The sequence below is a fragment of the Muntiacus reevesi genome, chromosome 18 (genome assembly GCF_963930625.1).
Source record: "Muntiacus reevesi chromosome 18, mMunRee1.1, whole genome shotgun sequence".
NCBI lineage: Eukaryota > Metazoa > Chordata > Mammalia > Artiodactyla > Cervidae > Muntiacus > Muntiacus reevesi.
In genome coordinates this window covers 21,107,159-21,129,778 of record NC_089266.1, presented here as the reverse complement: position 1 = coordinate 21,129,778, position 22,620 = coordinate 21,107,159, and the positions used below count along the sequence as shown (strand labels likewise).

At 40.9% G+C, this 22,620-nt stretch overlaps 3 protein-coding genes and 1 pseudogene across 16 annotated transcripts; all 4 read right to left on the bottom strand.

Annotated features, from left to right (window-relative positions):
• Positions 1-663: 663 nt before the first annotated feature.
• On the bottom strand, positions 664-1,278 carry LOC136149489 (keratin-associated protein 4-7-like). 2 transcript variants are annotated; one of them, XM_065909781.1, is made up of 2 exons: positions 1,142-1,278; positions 664-1,024 (listed from the first exon to the last, which is right to left on the bottom strand). In XM_065909781.1, exons 1-2 carry the CDS (start codon positions 1,276-1,278, stop codon positions 664-666), a joined length of 498 nt encoding a protein of 165 aa, XP_065765853.1. The 2 variants fall into 2 exon arrangements, with proteins under 2 accessions (XP_065765853.1, XP_065765852.1); XM_065909780.1 differs by having other exon boundaries at positions 664-1,278.
• Positions 1,279-9,633: 8,355 nt separating this feature from the next.
• LOC136149032 (keratin-associated protein 4-7-like) lies at positions 9,634-10,395 on the bottom strand. 5 transcript variants are annotated; one of them, XM_065908882.1, is made up of 3 exons: positions 10,082-10,395; positions 9,875-9,994; positions 9,634-9,763 (listed from the first exon to the last, which is right to left on the bottom strand). In XM_065908882.1, the coding sequence occupies exons 1-3, from the start codon at positions 10,393-10,395 to the stop codon at positions 9,634-9,636; spliced, it is 564 nt and encodes a 187-aa protein (XP_065764954.1). The 5 variants fall into 5 exon arrangements, with proteins under 5 accessions (XP_065764954.1, XP_065764951.1, XP_065764952.1 ...); XM_065908879.1 differs by having other exon boundaries at positions 9,634-9,767; positions 9,846-10,395; XM_065908880.1 differs by having other exon boundaries at positions 9,875-10,395.
• A 3,964-nt stretch (positions 10,396-14,359) lies between these two features.
• On the bottom strand, positions 14,360-15,133 carry LOC136149031 (keratin-associated protein 4-7-like). Of its 9 annotated transcripts, none has more exons than XM_065908875.1 (2): positions 14,661-15,133; positions 14,360-14,552 (listed from the first exon to the last, which is right to left on the bottom strand). In XM_065908875.1, exons 1-2 carry the CDS (start codon positions 15,131-15,133, stop codon positions 14,360-14,362), a joined length of 666 nt encoding a protein of 221 aa, XP_065764947.1. The 9 variants fall into 9 exon arrangements, with proteins under 9 accessions (XP_065764947.1, XP_065764946.1, XP_065764948.1 ...); XM_065908874.1 differs by having other exon boundaries at positions 14,360-14,582; positions 14,685-15,133; XM_065908876.1 differs by having other exon boundaries at positions 14,685-15,133.
• Positions 15,134-21,411: 6,278 nt separating this feature from the next.
• LOC136150129 (keratin-associated protein 4-1-like) lies at positions 21,412-22,023 on the bottom strand (annotated as a pseudogene).
• Positions 22,024-22,620: the final 597 nt, after the last annotated feature.

Genomic DNA, 22,620 nt, shown 5'->3' with positions numbered 1-22,620 from the left:
CCATGAATTCCTGAGAATATCTATTTTGTCTAAGAACTAAGGAGATTTACAATGGAACCTGAACTGTGACTAGGGAGCTTAACCTCTGTTGTGAACTTAACAAAGCCATGTTATCTATCCTATAAGTGTAGGTAAAATACAGTTGTCCAGAATGCATAAAAAAATCTCAAAGAAGAGTATCATCACACTACATTTTTCATATAGGAAAGTGATAGTTTATTTTTGTCATAGAGTTACAACTTAGGAAAATTTGGGGACTAAAAATGATAAAGGGGAATTTTCACTGGAGCCATTAAGAGAGCAACTATAAATATTCATAATGCAGAAATATTGCAACTGAACTTTAGCTGCTTGATGACTTGAAGGCCAAAAGTTAAGAAGGAGAATTTGAAGAGAATTGATCAACACAAGAGTTGGTGTGTTACTGATACAAGCAAATTCACACTTGGATGAAGGGGAGAGGTCCAGACAAGTAGAATTTAGACTGACGCCAAAATGTGCTCACAGAGATCGTGGACCTGTGGTGGGCTCATTAAAATCATGAGACCCAAATCAGTTCAGCAACATCAGCCCAGCCCAGGTGTCCTCATGATCAGCACAAAAGAAGGGTCTGCATTAGTAGGGACAGAGGTAAACAGAGACAGTTGTCAGAGGGCGGCAGGCTCAGCAGCAAGAGGAGGGACAGCACACGGGGCGGGGGCAGGTGGAGATGACACAGGTGGGCCGATAGCAAGTGGTGTGGCAGGAGACCCGGCCGCACACTGGGCGCAGGCAGCAGCTCGGGCGGCAGCAGCTGGAGATGCGGGAGCAGGTGGGCTGGCAGCACACAGACTGGCAACAGCGGGGCCTGCAGCAGCTGGAGATGCAGCAGGTAGGCCTGCAGCAGCTGGAACCACAGCTGGACCCACAGCAAGAGGGGCGGTAGCAGCTAGAGATGCAGCAGGTGGGGCGAGAGCAGGTAGGCTGGCAGCAGACAGGCTGGCAGCACTGGGGCCTGCAGCAGCTGGAGATGCAGCAGGTAGGCCTGCAGCAGCTGGAACCACAGCTGGACCCACAGCAGGAGGGGCGGCAGCAGCTAGAGATGCAGCAGGTGGGGCGAGGGCAGGTGGGCTGGCAGCAGACAGGCTGGCAGCAGCTGGACACGCCACAGCTGGGGCGGCAGCAGGTGGTCCTGCAGCAGGTGGTCTGGCAGCAGCTGGGCTGGCAGCAGGTCTCCTGGCAGAGACTTCGGCCACAGCTCTGGTCAGAGCAGACGGATCCACAACAGGAGCTGACCATGGTGTCAATGGAAGGAGTGAAGTTCCACGAGTGGGCTTGCAAAAGGATGGTTTCTTGTTTTTGACTGTTTCCTTACCCCAGTCTCTTTATACTCTGCTTTTAGCTGGTCTTACCATGAGCAATGCTTTTTCCTTGTTATTTTTCCTACTCGGTCATCAGTTAACAATACTACTAAGTTCATAATTGTGTTTATGAAGTTAATTATGCCAATATCTAAGCATCGGTATCTAAAGCATCATTTCCTTTTCTATTGTTATGTTCACTGAATCTTGTTAAACCGTGTGTAACCACTTTGTTTTTCTTCCTCTAATGTGTCTTCTAAGTTGGAACTATCATGTGATATTTTATTACTGAGTTTTTATGTGTCACTTTTTTTCCTTCTTTGTGTATAACTCCATGATAATACTTTGAGAATGGCCATGTCTCTTTTTATATCAAAGTGGAAATAATGCATGCTACTGATAGGCAGAGTGCTGATAAGGAAATAAGAGAAAAGACTCTTGTTGGGATTTTGTGTACAGTGTGGGGAGACTGGTGGGGAGGTAAACTTGTTGACACGCTTTGGTACAATGAGAGAAGACTAGGATGTGTTTCCTGGCTAATTAGAGAGTCGGGGTTTACAAAAGACTTCCAGTCTCATTGTAATGACTACCCCCAAGAGTTAGCTTTTAATTTTTCCTTTTCAGTGGTAAGAACCATTTACAAAGATGAACTTTTCCCTATAATGTGCTAAAAGTGAGTGGGCTTGACCTGTCTTCATAAGCCAGCATATGCAATGAATTCTGCATTATTCAGAAGGTTTCATTTAAAGTGGGTTTTTTTTTTTTTTTTGTACTCTTTCAAAAATTTGAATTCAAGTCATTCTGGATAAAGAGGCTATAAATAGGCAAGCCTTGCTTTTTATCCTCCTGCTCAAGCTTAGTCGCTCAGTCATGTTCAACTCTTTGTGACCCTTCAGACTGTAGCCCTCCAGGCTCCTCTGTCCTATGGGACACTGTAAAAGCAGTGCTAAGGGGAAGGTTCATAGCATTACAGGCTTACATCAAGAAACAAGAAAAAAGCCAAATAAATAACCTAACTCTACACCTAAAGCAATTAGAGAAGGAAGAAATGAAGAACCCCAGGGTTAGCAGAAGGAAAGAAATGTCCATAGGATTCTTCAGGAAAGAATACTGGAGTAAGTTGCCATTTTCTTCTCCATGCTCATTATCCTACAGATAGTCAAATATATGAAAAGGCAAGATTTTGACAAGTAGTCAAAACACCCAAAGCATGAGTTTCCAAAACAAGCATTATGTGTTTAAAACAAGGATAAATTGGGAAATTGGGATTGTTATATATACACTACTGTATATAGATAACTAACATAAAGAGTACCTACTGAATAGCACAGGAAACTTTACTCAATACTCTGTAGTACCTGTAAGGAAACAGCATCTAAAAAAGAGTGGATATACATGTATGTGTGGGCTTCCCTGATAGCTCAGTTGGTAAGGAATCTGCCTGCAATGCAGGACGCTCTGGTTTGATACCTGAGTCATGAAGATTCACTGGAGAAGAGACAAGCTACCCACTCCAGTATTCTTGGTCTTTCCTACTGGCTCAGCTGGTAAAGAATCCACCTGCAATGCAGGAGACATGGGCTTGATCCCTGGGTTGGGAAGATCCCCTGGGGAAGGGAATGGCTTCCCACTCCAGTATTCTGGCCTGGAGAATTCCATGGACTATATAGTACAAGGGGTCGCAAAGAGTTGGACATGACTGAGTGAATTTTGCTTTCACTTTCATATGTGTATGTGTGATTGGCTTACTTTGCTGTACAACAGAAACTAACACAACGTAAATCAACTATACTCCAATAAAATATTATGACAAAAAATATCCTGGGAAAACCTTCCACCCAATATATTGGAACTAATATTTCTTTTTCATAATCGTTATAGATCCTTGGCCTTAGCTTAAACAGTTTTCTCTGATTACTCTTAAATCTTAAAGTGCTCAGGGCTGGTGCACTGGGAAGACCCAGAGGGATGGGATGGGGAGGGAGGTGGGAAGGGGGATCGGGATGGGGAACATATGTAAATCCATGGCTGATTCATGTCAATGTATGGCAAAAACCACTACAATATTGTAAAGTAATTAGCCTCCAACTAATAAAAATAAAGAAAAAATTTTAAAAAAATCTTAAAATGCTATTTGTGCCTTAAATTATATATTTTATATTTGTTATTTCTTTCTTTCCAACAATATATCATCTATTAAAAGGCCAGAAAAATGCCAAAAATAAATAAAACAAGCATTACATACTTCCAAAGAAAAATGAGATAATATAGAGGGCTACTATTTGTAAGTGCTTGCCAAGTGCCCAATATTCTGCTGAATGCTTTGTAATTATTATCTTGGTTTTTCTTCTCAAAGAACCCATGAGGTACTTGCTATTCTCTAAGAGTCCACATAAGAATGAATTAAGGTTACAAATCCTGTAATATTAATAGTCTATAAAGTATGTGTATGTGTGCATGAGCAGTCAGTCTTGTCCAGCTCTTTGTGACCCCATGGACTGTAGCCTACCAGGCTCCTCTGTTCATGGGATCCTTCAGGCAAGAATACTGGAGTGGGTTGCCATTTCCTTCTCCAGGGAATCTTCCTGACCAGGGACTGAACTACATCTCTTGTGTCTCCTGCATTGGCAGGCAGTTTCTTTACCAGTTGAGACACGGTGGAAGCCTGTCTATGAAGTATAAATAGCACTAATTTCACACCTTTGACATGATGTTATATCTCCTTCAAATGTTCCTTTTCCTTTAACAACTCAGTACTTTTTTATTTTTCCTTTGAGTTTCAGCTTAGAAGTCTCTTCTTATGGTTTTCCTTGACATATTTAAAGAAAAATCATCTGTTCCTCCATTCTACTTGATTACATTTGCAACACTAGAATTTTGCACATCGGACTATACCTAAATGTCTGTCTCCAGCTGGACGGTAAATACCTGAGGTGAACACTTGGACCATACATCATCACCAACGTGCATGAAATGGAGCACATCACCAGTGTTTTCTTTGTATTTCTAGGAATCTCTTTCTAAATTTGTTTGTATAATTACACAAAGTGTGTGTGGCCCTAAAGTAAGTTCTACAAAGTCAGGCTTATCCAAGGAAGTTATTTCTAATCTCTCTATGCATTCCCTTGCTCCCCACAGATAGTCATTTTTATAATTTAAAGTTTTCCTTCCTATTGCTATTTCAAAATCATTTTTGCATATCTGTATCTCTTTTGTTTCTTAGATAAATGGTTATATAATATACACACTTGACTCCAAGTTGCTTTTTCTCATTTAACCATTTATCCCAAAGATTGCTTTATATTAGTATATTCAGATATTCTTCATTCCATTCTCAGCCACAAAGTAGCCCATTCTCTGGACATAATGTGACTTATTTAGCATGTTACATGTATTGGTATCATCAATTGATCAATTTGTTGGCTTTAACCAAGTAGTTTTTACTATATATATAATATACATAGTGACACATAATGTATAATATATATAAAATATACTGACATCTTCATGGATCACAGCCTTGTCATGGTGAAGCGACTTGCATAACTCAATGAAGCTATGAGCCATGTCATGCAGGGCCACCCAAGATGGACGGGCCATAGTGAAGAGTTATGATAAAATATGGCCTGCCAGAGGAGGAAATGGCAAACCACTCCATTATTCTTGTTATGAGAAGAACCCCACAAAGAGTATGAAAAGGCAGAAAGATATGACACTGGAAGATAAGACCCCAGGTGGGAAGGTATCTAGTATGCCACTGGGGAAGAGCAGAGGGCAATCACTAGTAGCTCCAGAAAGGTGAAGCAGCTGGACCAAAGTGGAAATGACACTCAGTTGCAGATGTGACTAGTGGTGAAAGTAAAGTCTGATGCTGTAAAGAACAATATTGCATAGGTACCTGGAATGTTAGGTCCATGAATCAAGATAATTGAATGTGATCAAGCAGGAGATGGCAAGGGTGAACATCCACATCTTAGGAATCAGTGAGTAAACTAAAATGGGTGGGAATGGGTGAATTTCACTCAGATGACCATCATATGTACTCCTGTGGGCAAGAATCCTTTAGAAGAAATGAAGTAGCCCTCATAGTCAACAAAAGAGTCTGAAATGCAGTACTTGGGCACAATCTCAAAAATGACAGAGTGATTTTGGTTCATTTCCAAGCAAACCATTCAACAGTAATCCAAGGCTTTGCCCCAACCACTGATGCCAAAGAAGCTGAAGTTGACTGGTTCTATGAAGACCTACAAGACCTTCTAGAACTGACACCAAAAAGAAAAATAAAAGATGTCCTTTTCATTGTAGGGGATTGGAATGCAAAAGTAGAAAGTCAAGAGATACCTGTAAGTTTGACCTTGGAGTACAAAATGAAGAAGGGCAAAGGCTAACAGGGTTTTGTCAAGAGAACACATAGCACACTGGTCATAGCAAACACCCTTTCCAACAACCCAAGAGATGACTCTACACATGGATGTCATCAAATGATCAATACCAAAATCAGATTGATTATATTCTTTGCAGCCGAAAATGGAAAAGCTCTATATAGTCAGCAAAAACAGGACCTGGAGCCTGACTGTGGCTCAGATCATCAGTTCCTTATTGTAAAATTCAAGCTTAAATGGAAGAAGAAAGTAGGGAAAACCACTAGGCCATTCAGGTATGACCTAAATCAAATCTGTTATGATTATACAGTAGAGGTGATAAACAGATTCAAGGGATTAGATCCAGTAGATAGAGTGCCTGAAGAACTATGAACTGAGCTTTGTAACATTGTACAGGATGCAATGACCAAAACCATCCCAAAGGAAAAGAAATGCAAGAAGGCAAAGTGGTTGTCTGAGAAGGCTTTGCAAATAGCTGAGGAAAGAAGAGAACTGAAAGGCAAGGGAGAAAGGGAAAGATATACCCAACTGAGTGCAGAGTTCCAGAGAATAGCAAGGAGAGATAAGAAAGTCTTCTTAAGTGAACATTGCAGAAAATACACAAAAACAATAGAAGGGGAAAGACTAGAGATCTCTTCAAGAAAACTGGAGATATCAAGGAAACATTTCATGCAAGGATGGACATGATAAAGAGAGAAACAGTAAGGACCTAACAGAAGCAGAAGAGATTCAGGAAGAGGGGGCAAGAAAACACAGAAGAACTGTATGTAAAAGGTCTTAATGACACAGATAACCATGATGGTGTGGCCACTCACTCAGAGTCAGACCTCCTGGAGTGTGAAGTCAAGTGGGCCTTAGGAATATTTACTATGAATAAAACTAGTGGAGGTGATGGAATTTCAGCTGAGCTATTTCAAATCCTGAAAGATGATGCTGTTAAAGTGCTGCACTTAATATGCCAGCAAATTTGGAAAAAGCAGTGGCCACAGGACTGGAAAAGTTCCACTTTCACTCCAACCCCAAAGAAAGGCAATGCCAAAGATTGTTCCAACTACTGTACAATTGTGTTCATTTCACATGCTAGCAAGATTATGCTCAAAATCCTTTAAGCTAGGCTTCAGCAGTTAGTGAACTCAGAACTTCCAGATGTACAAGCTGGATTTAGAAAAGGCAGAGGAACCAGAGATCAAGTTGCCAACATTTGTGGATCACAGAAAAAGCAAAGGAATTCCAGAAAAGCATCTACTTCTTGCTACACTGACTACACTAAACCCTTTGTGTGAATCACAATAAACTGTTGAAAATTCTTAAAGAGGTGAGAAAAACATACCACATTACCTATCTCTGGAGAAACCTGTATAAGGGTCAGGAAGCAACAATTATAACTGGACATGGAACAACAGACTAGTTCAAAATCGGGAAAAGAGTATGTCAAGGCTGTATATTGTCACTCTGCTTATATAACTTATATGCAAAGTACATCATGCAAATTTCCAGGCTGGATGAATCACAGGCTGGAATCACGATTGCAGGAAGAAATAACAACCTCAGATATACAGATGATACCACTTTAATGACAGAAGATGAAAGCAACCAAAGAGCCTCTTGATGAGGGTGAAAGAGGAGAGTGAAAAAGCTGACTTAAAACTCAACATTAAAAAAAAAAACCAGCTTAACATTATAAAAATCAAGATCATGGCATTTGGTCCCATCACTTCATGTCAAATAGAAGGGGGGAAAGTGGAACAGTCAAAGCTTTTATTTTCTTGGGCTCCAGCATCACTGTGGATGGTGACTGAAGCCATGAAATTAAAAGACGTTTGCTCATTGGAAGGAAAATTATGACAAACCTAGAGAGTGTATTATTAATAAATAGTACAGCCATCACTTTGCTGACAGAGGCCCATATAGTGAAAACAATGATTTTTCCAATGTGTGAAAGTTGGACCATAAAGAGGGCTGAGCACCGAAGAATTAATGCTTTTGAATTGTGGTGGTGGAGAAGACTCTTGAGAGTCCCTTGAACTGCAAGGAGAGTCAGCCAGTCAATCCTAAAGATAATCAATCCGTAATATTCATTGGAAGGACTTATGCTGAAGTTGAAGTTCCCCTACTTTGGCCACTGGTTGAGAAGATCTGACTCATTGGAAAAAAGTCATCTAATGCTGGGAAATATTGAAGGGAAAAGGAGAAGAGTGTGGCAGAGGATGAGATGTTTAGATAACATCGCTGAGTCAATGGGCATGAATCTGACCAAACCCCCGGGGATAGTGAAGGACAGGGGAGCCTGGAGTGCTGAGTCTATGGGGACACAAAGAGTCAAATGCAGCGTAGCAACTGAACAACAACAAAATATATAATGAATGGTGATGTATAATGTATGGTGAATTATATATATATATTTAATGTATATATTAATACATATATATCTTTCTGTATATTTATATATAATCTTTCATTATTTGTTTTATTTTCTTTCTCTCTTAGTATGTCTTTTGATATTTAGGAAAGTTTGTATTTTGCACCGACAATTGCCTTTATATAAATATCTTTATATAATATTCTATGAGCCCAATTTATAGACTACTGTCAATTGATTCTCTACTTTCAGAAAAACTTTTAAAACCTTTGAAAAGGGGACTCTGTCCCCACTTGTAGCACTAATACCTGCATCTAAAGAATGACTCCAAAGCTCATCTTATTTGTATAAGTAAAAGCATAGAGGAAATAAAACTGCATAAACCTGAGTGGATAAATGTATAGAAAAAATATTTACAAGTAAACACATCAAACAGTGCTTTTTGCTGAGAAAGTCCACTTCAATGTCACTCCATTAGTGCAGAGAGTTTGTTCTGTATTGTTTTCCCAGATACTTCAGTGCCTTTAAGCATGTCTCGCATTTAATAAATATTCAATAATGAATGAAAGAAGAGAATGGCATCTGGAAGGAACCACTGAAAACAGACTCACTTTTCAGTGAAAATATTGGCTCCCATTTTCCTACAGAAGCAACTGACAGGAGCTCAATGCTACTCTCAGATGTGGTCATGCAGACTGCAATTTGCCAGTTTCCACCAAGCATGTTGTCTTATCAAAGACTTACTTCACTTGTCTAGGTCACCTATCTGTTCTTTGAGTGCGTGTGGATTTGAAACTTTCTTCAAAAAAAAAAAAAAAGAACCACAAATGAGGTCCTATTGTAAATAGGGGAGAACCAGTGCACACTTGGTTTGCTGCATGGATGACACCTAGCACTTAGTGCAAGTCTGAATATAAACTTGCAGGCTGTGTTAAATAGCATATTGTGTAGCTGATGTGATGCCTGAACCGTATACTGTGTTCTTTTTGCTTTTGTATACGAGAAGCTCTCCAAACTACTTTTCACTTTTCTGTTCTTTTCTTAATGTTAGGGTTAGGATTTATAGTGTTAGCTGATTTGCTCATGAAGTCAGCAGGCACCTCGACTGAGCGACTGAACTGAACTGAGGAAAGAATTGGATGGTGAATAATGGAACTTCTCACTGAGAAGTGGCAAGGCCCTACTGTGTGTCCTGCAGGTGTAGTTTAAATACACTTGTCTAGCAACCAAAGACAAAATTTTAAAGGAGGAAAAATCACAATGAATTTTTAATGCAGGAAAGTATCACTTTATTTTGGTACAGAAATAGACCAGGTTAAAGAAAAGTCTTAGGAAAAGAAGTTAGAAGAATGAGTTTACCAATTGTCAGGGGAAAGGGGAAAATCTGTTACTGGAGAAGTGCTCCATGCCATATCCGTCCCCTTCAACAGCATGGTCTGGTTCCTCACTGGAATCATGAAGCCTAGTTCAGCTGAGCAACATCAACCCCAAAGGAGGGTCTGGATCTATGGGGACAGAGGTAAACGGAGACAGTGGTTACAGGGCAGCGGGCTCAGCAGCAAGAGGAGGGACAGCACACGGGGCGGGGGCAGGTGGAGATGACACAGGTGGGCCGATAGCAAGTGGTGTGGCAGGAGACCCGGCCGCACACTGGGCGCAGGCAGCAGCTCGGGCGGCAGCAGCTGGAGATGCGGGAGCAGGTGGGCTGGCAGCACACAGACTGGCAACAGCGGGGCCTGCAGCAGCTGGAGATGCAGCAGGTAGGCCTGCAGCAGCTGGAACCACAGCTAGACCCACAGCAGGAGGGGCGGCAGCAGCTAGAGATGCAGCAGGTGGGACGAGGGCAGGTGGGCTGGCAGCAGACCGGCTGGCAGCACTGGGGCCTGCAGCAGCTGGAGATGCAGCAGGTAGGCCTGCAGCAGCTGGAACCACAGCTGGACCCATAGCAAGAGGGGCGGCAGCAGCTAGAAATGCAGCAGGTGGGGCGAGGGCAGGTGGGCTGGCAGCAGACAGGCTGGCAGCACTGGGGCCTGCAGCAGCTGGAGATGCAGCAGGTAGGCCTGCAGCAGCTGGAACCACAGCTGGAAACACAGCAGGAGGGGCGGCAGCAGCTAGAGATGCAGCAGGTGGGACGAGGGCAGGTGGGCTGGCAGCAGACGGGTCGGCAGCAACTGGACACACCACAGCTGGGGCGGCAGCAGGTGGTCCTGCAGCAGGTGGTCTGGCAGCAGCTGGGCTGGCAGCAGGTCTCCTGGCAGAGACTTCGGCCACAGCTCTGGTCAGAGCAGACGGAGCCACAACAGGAGTTGACCATGGTGTCAGAGGGTAGAGGTTCTGATGTTAATAGGAAAGTGAACTTAGTGATTTGAAGTATCTCTGTTGCTTGTCCTCTTTTATACCCCACTGAGACTGCTGTGTTCATGTCCTAGACTGTTTCCTAGTTCATTTTCCTGAAGAAACATTAGTCATTATGTTAGATCATCATGTTTTTCTGGTTAACTATTTTAAAATGAAGAATAATAAGATTTCCTTTTCCCAGTTTGTTAAAATTTTCCAGTCCAGCCTTTCTTACAGAATAGATTTTATTATTTCCCTGTTTGTCGTGAACTCCATCGCTGGAATTTACCTGTGATCTGTGTATGACTCCATGATGTTGTTTGCATGAATTGTCCTCATGATGCCAAGATCTCTTTTGATGTCAAAAGAGAAGCAGAATTATTGTAGGCAAATAGAAAAATGGTCATCCTTGTGAGTTACCTGTACGCCATGAGGAAGACAGATCCAATCCGTGAGTCATGAATACTGACTAGATAGTGGACTGTCTCTGGTGCTTCAAAGGATGTGTCAGGTACTACTTCCTGCATCCAATTTGAAACTGTTACCAATGACTCATTTTTTTTTAAGTATTAAAAAGTATTTGGAGCCACCTTGAAGGGACTCTCACTGACCCAATAAGGAGCAACTTGAACAACACAATGAATAAATGGCAATAAAGGATTTTAACCCGTTAAATAAAAATCCATGAGTCCATACTGAGGCCCATTGTGTAAAAAAATAAGAGAAAGTTATCCACGACAGTAGAATGTCAACTAATAAATATAGAAAGAAAAAGGGATTTAAAAATCACTGTCTACCATCCTCATAGTAAAACTTGATTCATGTAGCCCTAATCCTAACCCTAAGTCTATCTTTATCTAAACCATATCATAATCTACCTATCTATCTATCTATATCTACCTATCATCTATTTACCTACCTACCTACCTATATCCATCTATGAGAGAAAAAAATGTGGCATGATTTTGAATATAGGTAAAAACTATATAGTATAAAGAAGTTCTTTGTATTACTGTTTGAACTATTCTGTAAATTTGAAATATTTTTAAAAATAAAAAGTAGACTTTTTGATAGCAGTCATTCCAACTGGCCTGAGATGGTACCTCATTGTGGTTTCAATTTGCGTTTTGGGGAGGGAGGCATGAGGGGTGTTCGGGATGGGGTACACATATACATGTGTGGCTGATTCATGTCAATGTATGGCAAAAACCATCACAATATTGTAAAGTAATTAGCCTCCAATTAAAATAAATTAATTAATTAAAAGAAAAAGAAAATATGACAAAATAATCCAACATCCTTCATAAATAAGCAAATGCCTATTTAAATGATAACAAATAAACTGAGGTAGGTGAAAAAAAAAAAAGTAAAAAAATACTTAAACAAATTAAGATTAAAAATCTTTTCCCACGGTGTTAGTATATTAAGAGGAAGTAGTTTGTGTCTTTGGGGGGGAAATATTAAAGTATATGATAAATCTTACTTAATAGGAGCTTCTACTATAAGAAGCCTTTCTTGTATCTCTATAGGCCCATGGCATTAAAAATCATTTTAGATTTGTTAGTGCCTCACTTGCCGACTGTGGTAGGAGGGCACTAAGATGACTCTCAAGGATCCCACCTCCTCTGACTCATGTCCTATGTAACGCCTTCCCATTGAGTGTAAGCTGTACATAGTGATTCACTCCAAATGAATGGAATACAGCAGTAATGAGGACATAGAGCTTTCCAGACTAGGTTATTGTAAGATTTGGGTTTTCTTTCTGTTTCTTGATCTTTCTTAGGTCGCTCACTCTGGAGGAAGCCAGCTACCTTGAGTGATCAGTCCATGTGGTGAAGAACTGAGTCTTCCTGCCAACAGCCATGTGAGTGAGCTTGAAAGTGGATTTTCCTCTCTTCATAAGAGTGCAGTCCTGGCCAGCCACTTGCCTGCAACCTCGTGAGAGATCCTGACATGCCACTTCCAGATTTCTAACCCTCAGAAAGTCCATGAGATAATAAATGTTTTGGGGGGGATAACTTGTTAACCAACATTAGGTAACTAATACACATACCAATTCCTGGTCTGTGAAAGTCTACTACATTTTCCATGAAGATAATCATATTATTTGCAAATAATGATAGATTTATTGGTTTATTTTCTTTCCAGTTCTTCACATATTCTGTTTCTGGGAGAAAAATTCAAGAGGGATGAGACATATGTATACCTATGGCTGATTCATGTTGATGTATGGCAGAAACCAACACAACATTATAAAGCAATTATCCTCTAATTAAAAATAAATTAACAAAAATAAATAAGCAAATCTTTCTTTATTGTGAAGAAAAGTTCTGAAAGAGCCCCTCACTCCAGAGAAAAATAAAACAAAAAAATTTTCTTATGCTGAGACCAAGAGAAGGTGCAACCAATTCTCATCTACCATCTCAGATCCATTCGGAATTGTGTGTTTTGAGTAAGAATGGGGAATAATGCCCCTATACAACTTAAATTATTATCTCGTTATTTATGTGTAGAATTTATGGGAGTCAAACACATTCATGATTCATTACCATTGAATTACTTATTTACCCTATAACTCTTAGAATATGCATATACAAAACTTTCTATATATTTCTCCTACTTCCACTAGCATAAATTCATCAGGAATTTGCTTTTATCCTTCTTTCCTAGGAGAGACTTCATAGGAATTTGGGAGTGTTCTGAGTTAACCTAAGTTAAAAATTGGTCCATTAACTGGATTCCCTACTAGTTTCCACATTTCTCATTGAATTTGTTGACAAGGTACCCAAGACCCATGCTGTCAAATACACATCCTAGAAAAGTCATTAAGATAAGAAAATATTAAATTTGGATATTTTCAATAGTTTGTTAGCCCTCAACTTCTCAGGAAGGTTGATTTTCCCAAAACAATTATTTTGTTGTCAGTGGATGGAAAGGAAATAAGAAATATGAGAGTGAATAAATTGGGTTACATGTGGGATAGATAAACCCAAGGGAAGACTCTGGTTTTCCAAGGAGAAGAGCAAGGGCAGAGCAGTATATTTGGAGAGAGGGAAGGAAAAAAAGGAAGAAAGGAAAATGGAGGGATGAGGCAACTAAGAGAGGAGTGGAATTTTGGGGAAATATATGCTTTAAAATGGGAAAGGAAATGGCAATCCACTCCAGCATTCTTGCCTGGAGAATCCCACGGACAGAGGAGCCTGGTGGGCTACAGTCCATGGGGTCGAAAAGAGTCGGACACGACTGAGCATACAGCACATGCTTTAAAAATATTTAAGAAAGGTTTGCTGTGGTGTATAATCCGTCTCCTCCATAAACTTAAATTTTTAAAAAAAATTATTGTTTTTCAATTCTCTTGGAGATATTGTGTTATGTATTGTGTTATTTCTGGGATTGTTTGTTTTCTTCTATGTCACTGCATGTTGGATTTGTCCTAAAGATGAGAGCAGAAATTGGTAAGCTTGATAAAGTTGCATTAATATGTTGAATACCATTTCCCAGGAAATGAGGACAATCATTACAAAGCAGCAAACACAAGAACATTGTATGGGCCAGGAAAGTGGAGCTTTATTCAGAAGCAGCAACAAGACACAGAAACATCCCTGTAAAAGACTTATAGGATGTAGCCCCCAGACTTTCAGATCTGAGGCTGTGACATCAGGGCCCCTATAGGCCCTGTAGGAATTTTCATGTTTGGGACTGGAAGACCCAGTACTCCCAAATCAAAAGTATAGAACTGGGGCAACTCTGCTAATTTCTTTCTCTAAATACCACCTAGTTTCATTTGCTAGCAAGGAAAAGGCCAACGAAGGAGAGAGTCTGGCCTGAGGCCAGTATGTGGACACACAGACTATGGGAATGGCCTCTCCTCTCGTGTCTGTGTGAAGTCTGCTTCTGTGATAAGATGGATGAAGAGGAGAGGGTGGGTTCAGACAGGTGGCTCAGCAGCAAGAGGAGGGACAGCACACGGGGCGGGGGCAGGTGGAGATGACACAGGTGGGCCGATAGCAAGTGGTGTGGCAGGAGACCCGGCCACACACTGGGCGCAGGCAGCAGCTCGGGCGGCAGCAGCTGGAGATGGGGGAGCAGGTGGGCTGGCAGCACACAGACTGGCAACAGCGGGGCCTGCAGCAGCTGGAGATGCAGCAGGTAGGCCTGCAGCAGCTGGAACCACAGCTGGACCCACAGCAAGAGGGGCGGTAGCAGCTAGAGATGCAGCAGGTGGGGCGAGGGCAGGTGGGCTGGTAGCAGACAGGCTGGCAGCACTGGGGCCTGCAGCAGCTGGAGATGCAGCAGGTAGGCCTGCAGCAGCTGGAACCACAGCTGGAACCACAGCTGGACCCACAGCAGGAGGGGCGGAAACAACTAGAGATGCAGCAGGTGGGGCGAGGGCAGGTGGGCTGGCAGCAGACAGGCTGGCAGCACTGGGGCCTGCAGCAGCTGGAGATGCAGCAAGTAGGCCTGCAGCAGCTGGAACCACAGCTGGAAACACAGCAGGAGGGGCGGCAGCAGCTAGAGATGCAGCAGGTGGGACGAGGGCAGGTGGGCTGGCAGCAGACGGGGCGGCAGCAGCTGGACACACCACAGCTGGGGCGGCAGCAGGTGGTCCTGCAGCAGGTGGTCTGGCAGCAGCTGGGCTGGCAGCAGGTCTCCTGGCAGAGACTTCGGCCACAGCTCTGGTCAGAGCAGACGGAGCCACAACAGGAGCTGACCATGGTGTCAGAGGGTGGAGGTTCTGGGTGACTTTCCAGGAAAGTGAGTTCCTCAAATTTGGAAGTTTCCCTTCCACATATCCTCTTTTATACTCAGCTGAGAGACTTCTGTGATTATGAAGAGAGTAGTTCCTTCTTTTTGTTTGCATGACTAAAATACAATTAGTAAGTCATATGTGTTTTTCTAGTAAAATTTGGCAATATATAGAAAATAATCATTTCCCTTTTCTCAAGTTCCCCAGTCTTTTCACATGAATCACCTGTTCTGTTTCTTCTTTAGTTTGTAAGGTTATAAGACTTCAGTCCCTGGGTATCATGTGACATTGGTGGGCCTCTGTTCCTTGTTTATTTCTCACCTTGATATGACTTTGGGAGAGTTTCTGATGAGATTAGGATCTCCAGTGGAAATTTCACGTTTCAATCAGATGGAATGTTTGTCAAGAAAATGGAAGTAAGCTTCGCTTTTTGAATGTGAGAAAACTTATGATTCATTGTGTGTATTCTGGGTGGTCACTGAGCTAATGACATTCCAAACTGTGTTATTTCTCATCACCTTGATGAACTTTGAAACAGTTAGCTGTGACTTGGTGTTTTTAAGCAGCAAACAGTCATCTGAGATTAATCAGAAATGTCTTTGATCTTCAGACCTGTCTTCTAGGCTAGGGTACAGTAATTGACACAATAGTTTTGAATCAAAATATGTCATATTTATGCTTTGTGGACATTTTATTAAAATCTTTTTCAAATATTCTGAGCTAAAATGCCTAGCAGTTTTTGTAGTATTACTTATGATTAAGATATTCTTAGATGCATTAAGGGGAATATAAATAACATTCACTATCTTACCTGTACTTACACAAAAATTGCATCCATAAAGAGCTTTATAACCAAAACCAGATATGATTAGGCTGCTAAATTAGAGGTCTTTTTAGTGCCACAGGCATTTAGAGAAAAACAACATTCTAGGAAAGAGAAGGTAATCTTCTTGATATTCCCTCTTCCTGCAAAATCTTGTGAGTTCAGCATTCTCCTAGTGATCTTTTACCAGTGAGTTCAACTGCCATCTTCCCCCTAAATCTTCTTTGATGCCATGAAGTCAAGTCCTCCCTCTGCTACACTTCTGCTGTGCTTTGAGTATTCATGGGCTCTACCGAATATTCTCTACCAGAGATGCACTTATGTATCTGGCTCACTCTAAAATATAAATTCCATTTGTACAAAGACTATGATTTACTTATCATCATATCTTCAGGGACTGAAATGAGATGAGTTTTTGATAAAGGAGATGTCTGTGTAATGAGTGAAGGTTTTGTCTAGTCTAGGCCATCAAAGAAGACACACTGACCTTGAGAACACATATTATTCATATAGATGGGCAGAAGGGGGATTTGAAAGAGGGAGCTATATTTGAGATTGGGCATAACCCTGGTTTGTGATGGTGAAAGAGGTATGTCTGGAAAGTCTATTTTAAGAAGAAATGAGAGAGAAGTTGAGATTCTTGGTATGTGGGAGAGGTCTTATGTAGCCCTGAATTCTAGAAAAAAAAAAGTAGTAGGTCTATTAAAAGTGTTTAGGTGGGAAGATAATAAAATATATACACTATATATGAATTATTTTAATTTTTGATCTGCCTTTAAAAATCCAAAAATGAGGGAGACATTGCTTAAAAGGTTGAACTGGGGCAGGGTGAGAGGTGAGCTCACAGAATCAGGTGATGGCAATAAGCATCATAGAGTTATTACAAAGAAAGTATCAGCAGATACTTTGACCAAACTGAAAATAGAGCTATAAGGAGGGATCTTCATAAGAGTTATAAAAGATATCTCAGTTTAACCATTTATACACTTTATGTATATATATATATAATACATAAATATATAATATACACATACATTATATATAAATATATAAAATATATAAATACATATAAATATATATTTATATAATATACATAAATATATAAAATATATAGCTATACATATATAATGTATATATATACACACACACACACATATCCCAGATGGCACTAGTGGTAAACAATTCACCTGCCAATGCAGCAGACATGAGATGTGGGTTCAATCCCTGGATTGGAAAGATCTTCTAGGGGAAGGAATGGCAACCCACTCCAGTATTCTGGCTTGGGAAATTCCATGGACAGAGGAACCTGGTGGGCTACAGTCCATGGGGCTGCAAAGAGTCAGACACTGAACACACACACACACACACACACACATTCACACACACACACACATATATATCTTAAGCTTCCTACCTCCTGCTGCTGCTGCATCTAAATCACTCCAGTCGTGCCTGACTCTGTGCGACCCATGGACAGCAGCCCATTCAGCTCCTCCGTCCACGGGATTCTCCAGGCAAGAATACCGGAGTGGGTTGCCATTTCCTTCTCCATCCTACCTCCTAGGGGATATTAATCTAAAAATTTAAAGGATAGACTAAGAGAAATGGTAAGTTGTGTTAAAAAAAAAAAAAAAAAAGAAGAAGAAGAGGAACTGAAATCACTTGGAGATATGGAAAAGACGTATGCATCAAAAAATTAGAATGGAATATTTGGCACATTTATGCACTTGTTGCACAGTTGGCACAGTTTGGTACAATATATGCCTACGTGCTGCATGCTAAGTTGCTTTAGTTATGTCCACTCTTTGTGACCTCATGGACTGTAGCCTGCCAGCCTCCTCTCTCCATGGGATTCTCCAGGCAAGAACACTGGAGTGGGTTCCCATTTCCTTCTCTAGGGGATCTTACCAGCCCAGGAATTGAACCCAGGTCTCTGGCATGCAGGCAGATCTTAGATACTCATGTAGACATATATTTGTATATATAGGCATCTATGTATATATGTATTTTGGTCAACATGATGGTAGGTGAAAAGGTTTCTCCATACAATTTTAATTTGCATTACTCTTATTGTAAAGGAGATTAGACAATTCTTCATATGTTAAAGAGTTCGTATGTTTAAGAGTTATCGGAATTTTTCCTTTTCTACAAGGAAAATTATAGGAAAAAATCCCCTAATATCTATAATTATGCTTTTGGTTTTTCACTGTGTTTAGCCTTTATACAGTGATTTTTGCAGGAGCTCTTTGTATATTTTCAAAATTAGCCTTTTTATATAATGTGAATTTCAATTTTTTCCTAGTTTGCCTTTGTTCTTTAATTTTGCTTCTGTGTTTTTACCACATAGATGTTTGCTTTTTTAATTAATTCATTTATTTTGATTGGAGGCTAACTACTTTACAATATTGTGGTTGTTTGTGCCATACAGCGACATGAATCAGTCATGGGTGTACATGTGTCTCACCATCCTGAAATCCTGCCCTCCACCTCCCTCCCAACCCTATCCCTCTGTGTTGTCCCAGAGCACCAGCTCTGGGTGCCCTGCTTCATGCACTGAATTTACACTCACATTTATTAATCTTTTCTTTTCTTTTATGGCTCCCAGGGCAAGTGTCACACTTTGAAAGATCTATCCAGTTGTAAAGTTGCATAAACTTTGTCCCATAGTTTCTTCTGTGAAGTTCAAAGTTTCATGTTTTATATTTTCAAATATTGTTCTCAGTTCAGTTCAGTTGCTCAGTCATGTCTGACTCTTTGTGACCCCATGGACTGCAGCATGCCAGGCTTCCCTGTCCATCACCAACTCCCAGAGCTTGCTCAAACTCATGTCCTTCCAGTCGGTGATGCCATCCAACCATCTCATCCTCTCTCGTCCCCTTCTCCTCCTGCCTTCAATCTTTCCCAGCATCAGGGTCTTTCCCAATGAGTCAGTTCTTCACATCAGGTGGCCAAATTATTGGAGTTTCAGCTTCAGCATCAGTCCTTCCAATGAATATTCAGGACTGACTTCCTTAAGGATTGACTGGTTTGATCTTGTGGTCCAAGGTCCTCTCAAGAGTCTTCTTCAGCCCCACAGTTCAAAAAGTATCAGTTCTTCGGCACTCAGCTTTCTTTATGGTCCAATTCTCACATCCATACATGACTACTGGAAAAGCCATAGCTTTGACTAGACAGATCTTTGTTGGCAAAGTAATATCTCTGCTTTTTAATATGCTATCTAGGTTGGTCATAGCTTTTCTTCCAAGGAGCAAGCATCTTTTAATTTCATGGCTGCAATCACCATCTGCAGTAATTTTGGAGCCTAAGAAAATGAAGTCTCTCACTGTTTCCATTGTTTCCCAATCTATTTGTCATGAAGTGATGGGACCAGATGCCATGATTTTTGTTTTTGGAATGTTGACTCTTAAGCCAGCTTTTACAGTCTCCTCTTTCACTTTCATCAAGAGGCTATTTAGTTCCTCTTTGCTTTCTGCCGTAAGGATGATTTTATCTGCATATCTGAGGTTATTGATCTCCCAGCAATCTTGATTCCAGCTTGTGCTTGTAAGATGCTTAAGATTGCTTAAGATTCCAGCTGATGTATACTGCATGTAAGTTTAATAAACAGGGTGACAATATACAACCTTGATGTACTCCTTTCCCAATTTGGAGCCAGTCTGTTGTTTCATGTCCAGTTCTAACTGTTGCTTCTTGACCTGCATACAGGTTTCTCAGGAGGCAGGTCAGGTGGTCTGGTATTCCCATCTCTTTATGAATTTTCCACAGTTTGTTGTGATCCACACAGTCAAAGGCTTTCGTGTAGTCAATAAAGCAGAAGTAGGTGTTTTTCTGGAACTCTGGAACATTCCATGATCCAACAGATGTTGGTAATTTGCTCTCTGGTTCCTCTGCCTTCTCTAAATCCATCCTGACCATCTGGACCTTCTTGGTTCATGTTCTGTTGAAGCCTGGCTTGGAGAATTTTGAGCATTACTTTGCTAACGTGTGAGATAAGTGGAATTGTGCAGGAGTTTGAACATTCTTTAGCATGGTCTTCCTTTGGAATTGGAATGAAAACTGACCTTTTCCAGTCCTGTGGCCACTGTTGAGTTTTCCAAATTTGCTGACATATTGAGTACAGTACCTTCACAGCATCATCTTTTAGAATTTGAAATACCTCAACTGGTCTATTAGGTATTTATACAGTTATAGAATATGCAGTTTAAACATTTTTGAATCTGGTATGAACATAACCCAACACCATTTATTAAGTAATATATTCCCCCCACGTATTGAAAATAGTACTATCACTATTATATACTAAATTCTCGTATGCATTTGTGTCTAGTTTTAGACTTGTTTTTTACAATTCGTTATGATTTTTCAATGCACTAGGGTATTAATATGTATAATATTAACTTGATCTTAGTAACTACAAGCTCAAGTCCAAAATTGTGGTAATATGCTAGTTAACTCAAATATTTGTATGTGGCACAACAGTAAATGTATACTGGGTTCCCTGCCATGAGAAAATAAATTGCACCTGGTTGGACTCTGGGGTTGGCATTTTAAAGAAGACACTATCGGGAGGGGGGATCGGGATGGGGAATACGTGTAACTCTATGGCTGATTCATACCAATGTATGACAAAACCCACTGAAATGTTGTGAAGCAATTAGCCTCCAACCAATTAAAAAAATAAAATAAAAAATATAAAAATAAAGAAGACACTATCCACGTCTGTGATGACATATTAGTCTTGTTAGACTTGTGCTTCCCGTAAATTCTTGTATATTAATTACATCTGAACAGTTAAAAGGAATGGTCTTGTTTTATCCCTGAAAGTCTACTGTTAATTTCTGAGAACTGTCTTCCCACATACTACCAGTCAGGACTATTAAAAGGAGCTTGTGGGAATTATGATTTTGCTTTAGCTATTCCTGAAGCAGAGCTTGTTGCAGGAATTGTTACTCTTCTGAAATGATTTATTGCTTACTATTTTCCATCTAGAAGGGCTTGAACAATTCCAAACATAGAGTATTAGAATGGCCAAATGAAACTGGGTGAAGGGTACACTTAGTGGATGCTCTATTCACTTAAAATCCATCCTAAGGTAAAGTTGATTGGACCACAGAATAATCACTCCAGTCACACTTTCTGATTCATAATTTTATCTCATGGTTTTTACTTCTACAATATCTTCTGTGTCACTTTTGGATCTTTTAAAGCACTATAACTCTCCCTGGTTTTGCATATAGGGTTATCATTACCATCCTTCTAAATTCCATGTATGTGTGTTAGTATGCTGTAATGGTCTTTATCTTTCTGGCTTACTTCACTCTGTATAATAGGCTCCAGTTTCATCCATCTCATTAGAATTGATTCAAATGAATTCTTTTTAACGGCTGAGTAATATTCCATGGTGTATATGTACCACAGCTTCCTTATCCATTCGTCTGCTGATGGGCATCTAGGTTGCTTCCATGACCTGAAAAAAAGAAAAAAGAAAATTTGGTGGGGAACAAATATATCATTGGAATGTATTGGTTGACAGATTTCAGAAAAAATTGATACTTTGTGCTTGTTTAGCAGAGAGAAAGTATCATGATGGAGAGGGGGCAATATATTTGGAGGCCAAATTCAGTGTAAGAATCTGTTAGAACTGAGGTTTGGTAGTTGGCCTCTCATGATTCAGCTAATACTTGGACATCAGGTTGGTTGATGGTGCAGAACAGGACGTTCAGGAGCAAGAACCCCTAAAGCAGACTGGGTGGCAGTAGGTGGTCTTGCAGCATCTGGGGCGGTAGCAACTAGAGATACAGCATGTGGGCCTGCAGCAACTGGAGATACAGCAGCTGGGGTGACAGCAGGTGGTTCTGCAGCAGGTGGGGTGGCAGCAGACAGGGTGGCAGCAGCTGGACACACCACAGCGGGGGCAGCAGGTGGTTGTGAAGCAGGTGGTCTGGCAGCAGCTCAGGGGAGCAGCAGGTTTCCTGGCAGAGACCTTGGCCACAGCTCTGGTCAGAGCAGACGGAACCCCAATGAGAGTTGACCATGGGGTCAGAGAGTAGAGGTTCTGGGATGATTTTCAGAAGAGTATATTTCTTGAATCTGAATGCCTTCTTGCTCCAGGTCCCATTTTATACTCTGCTGAAGGAGCTCTTTTCTTGTTATTGTTTATCCTAATAAGTGAGCAATTATTAAATTAAGCAATTATGTTTTCCAGATTGGATGGGAAACAGTTTCCTATTTCTGATGGACTAATATTTACCTCCAATACTTTGGCCACTTCATGCGAAGAGTTGACTCATTGGAAAAGACCCTGATGCTGGGAGGGATTTGGGGCAGGAGGAGAAGGGGACGACAGAGGATGAGGCGGCTGAATGGCATCACCAACTCGATGGGCATGGGTTTAAGCAAACTCCGGGAGTTGATGATGGACAGGGAGGCCTGGTATGCTGCAATTCATGGGGTGGCAAAGAGTTGAACACGCCTCAGCAACTGAGCTAAACTGAACTGACTGAATATTTACCTCAGTGACCCTACCTGCATCATATTTGGTTGTCTTCCTTTGCTACAGATACTGGGTAAACATTCTAAGCTGAATATGCTGACTCTCACCTATATGCTTTTTGCTCCTGACTTATTATCCT

Excerpts from the sequence above, each read along its gene's own strand:
- LOC136149031 (XM_065908869.1), bottom strand. The coding sequence starts at position 15,133 with ATGGTCAGCTCCTGTTGTGGCTCCGTCTGCTCTGACCAGAGCTGTGGC.
- LOC136149032 (XM_065908879.1), bottom strand. The coding sequence starts at position 10,395 with ATGGTCAACTCCTGTTGTGGCTCCGTCTGCTCTGACCAGAGCTGTGGC. Across the intron at positions 9,768-9,845 it reads TGGTTCCAGCTGCTGCAGGC|CCAGCTGCTGCCGCCCGAGC; the intron begins CTACCTGCTGCA and ends GCTCCCGCATCT.
- LOC136149489 (XM_065909780.1), bottom strand. The coding sequence starts at position 1,278 with ATGGTCAGCTCCTGTTGTGGATCCGTCTGCTCTGACCAGAGCTGTGGC.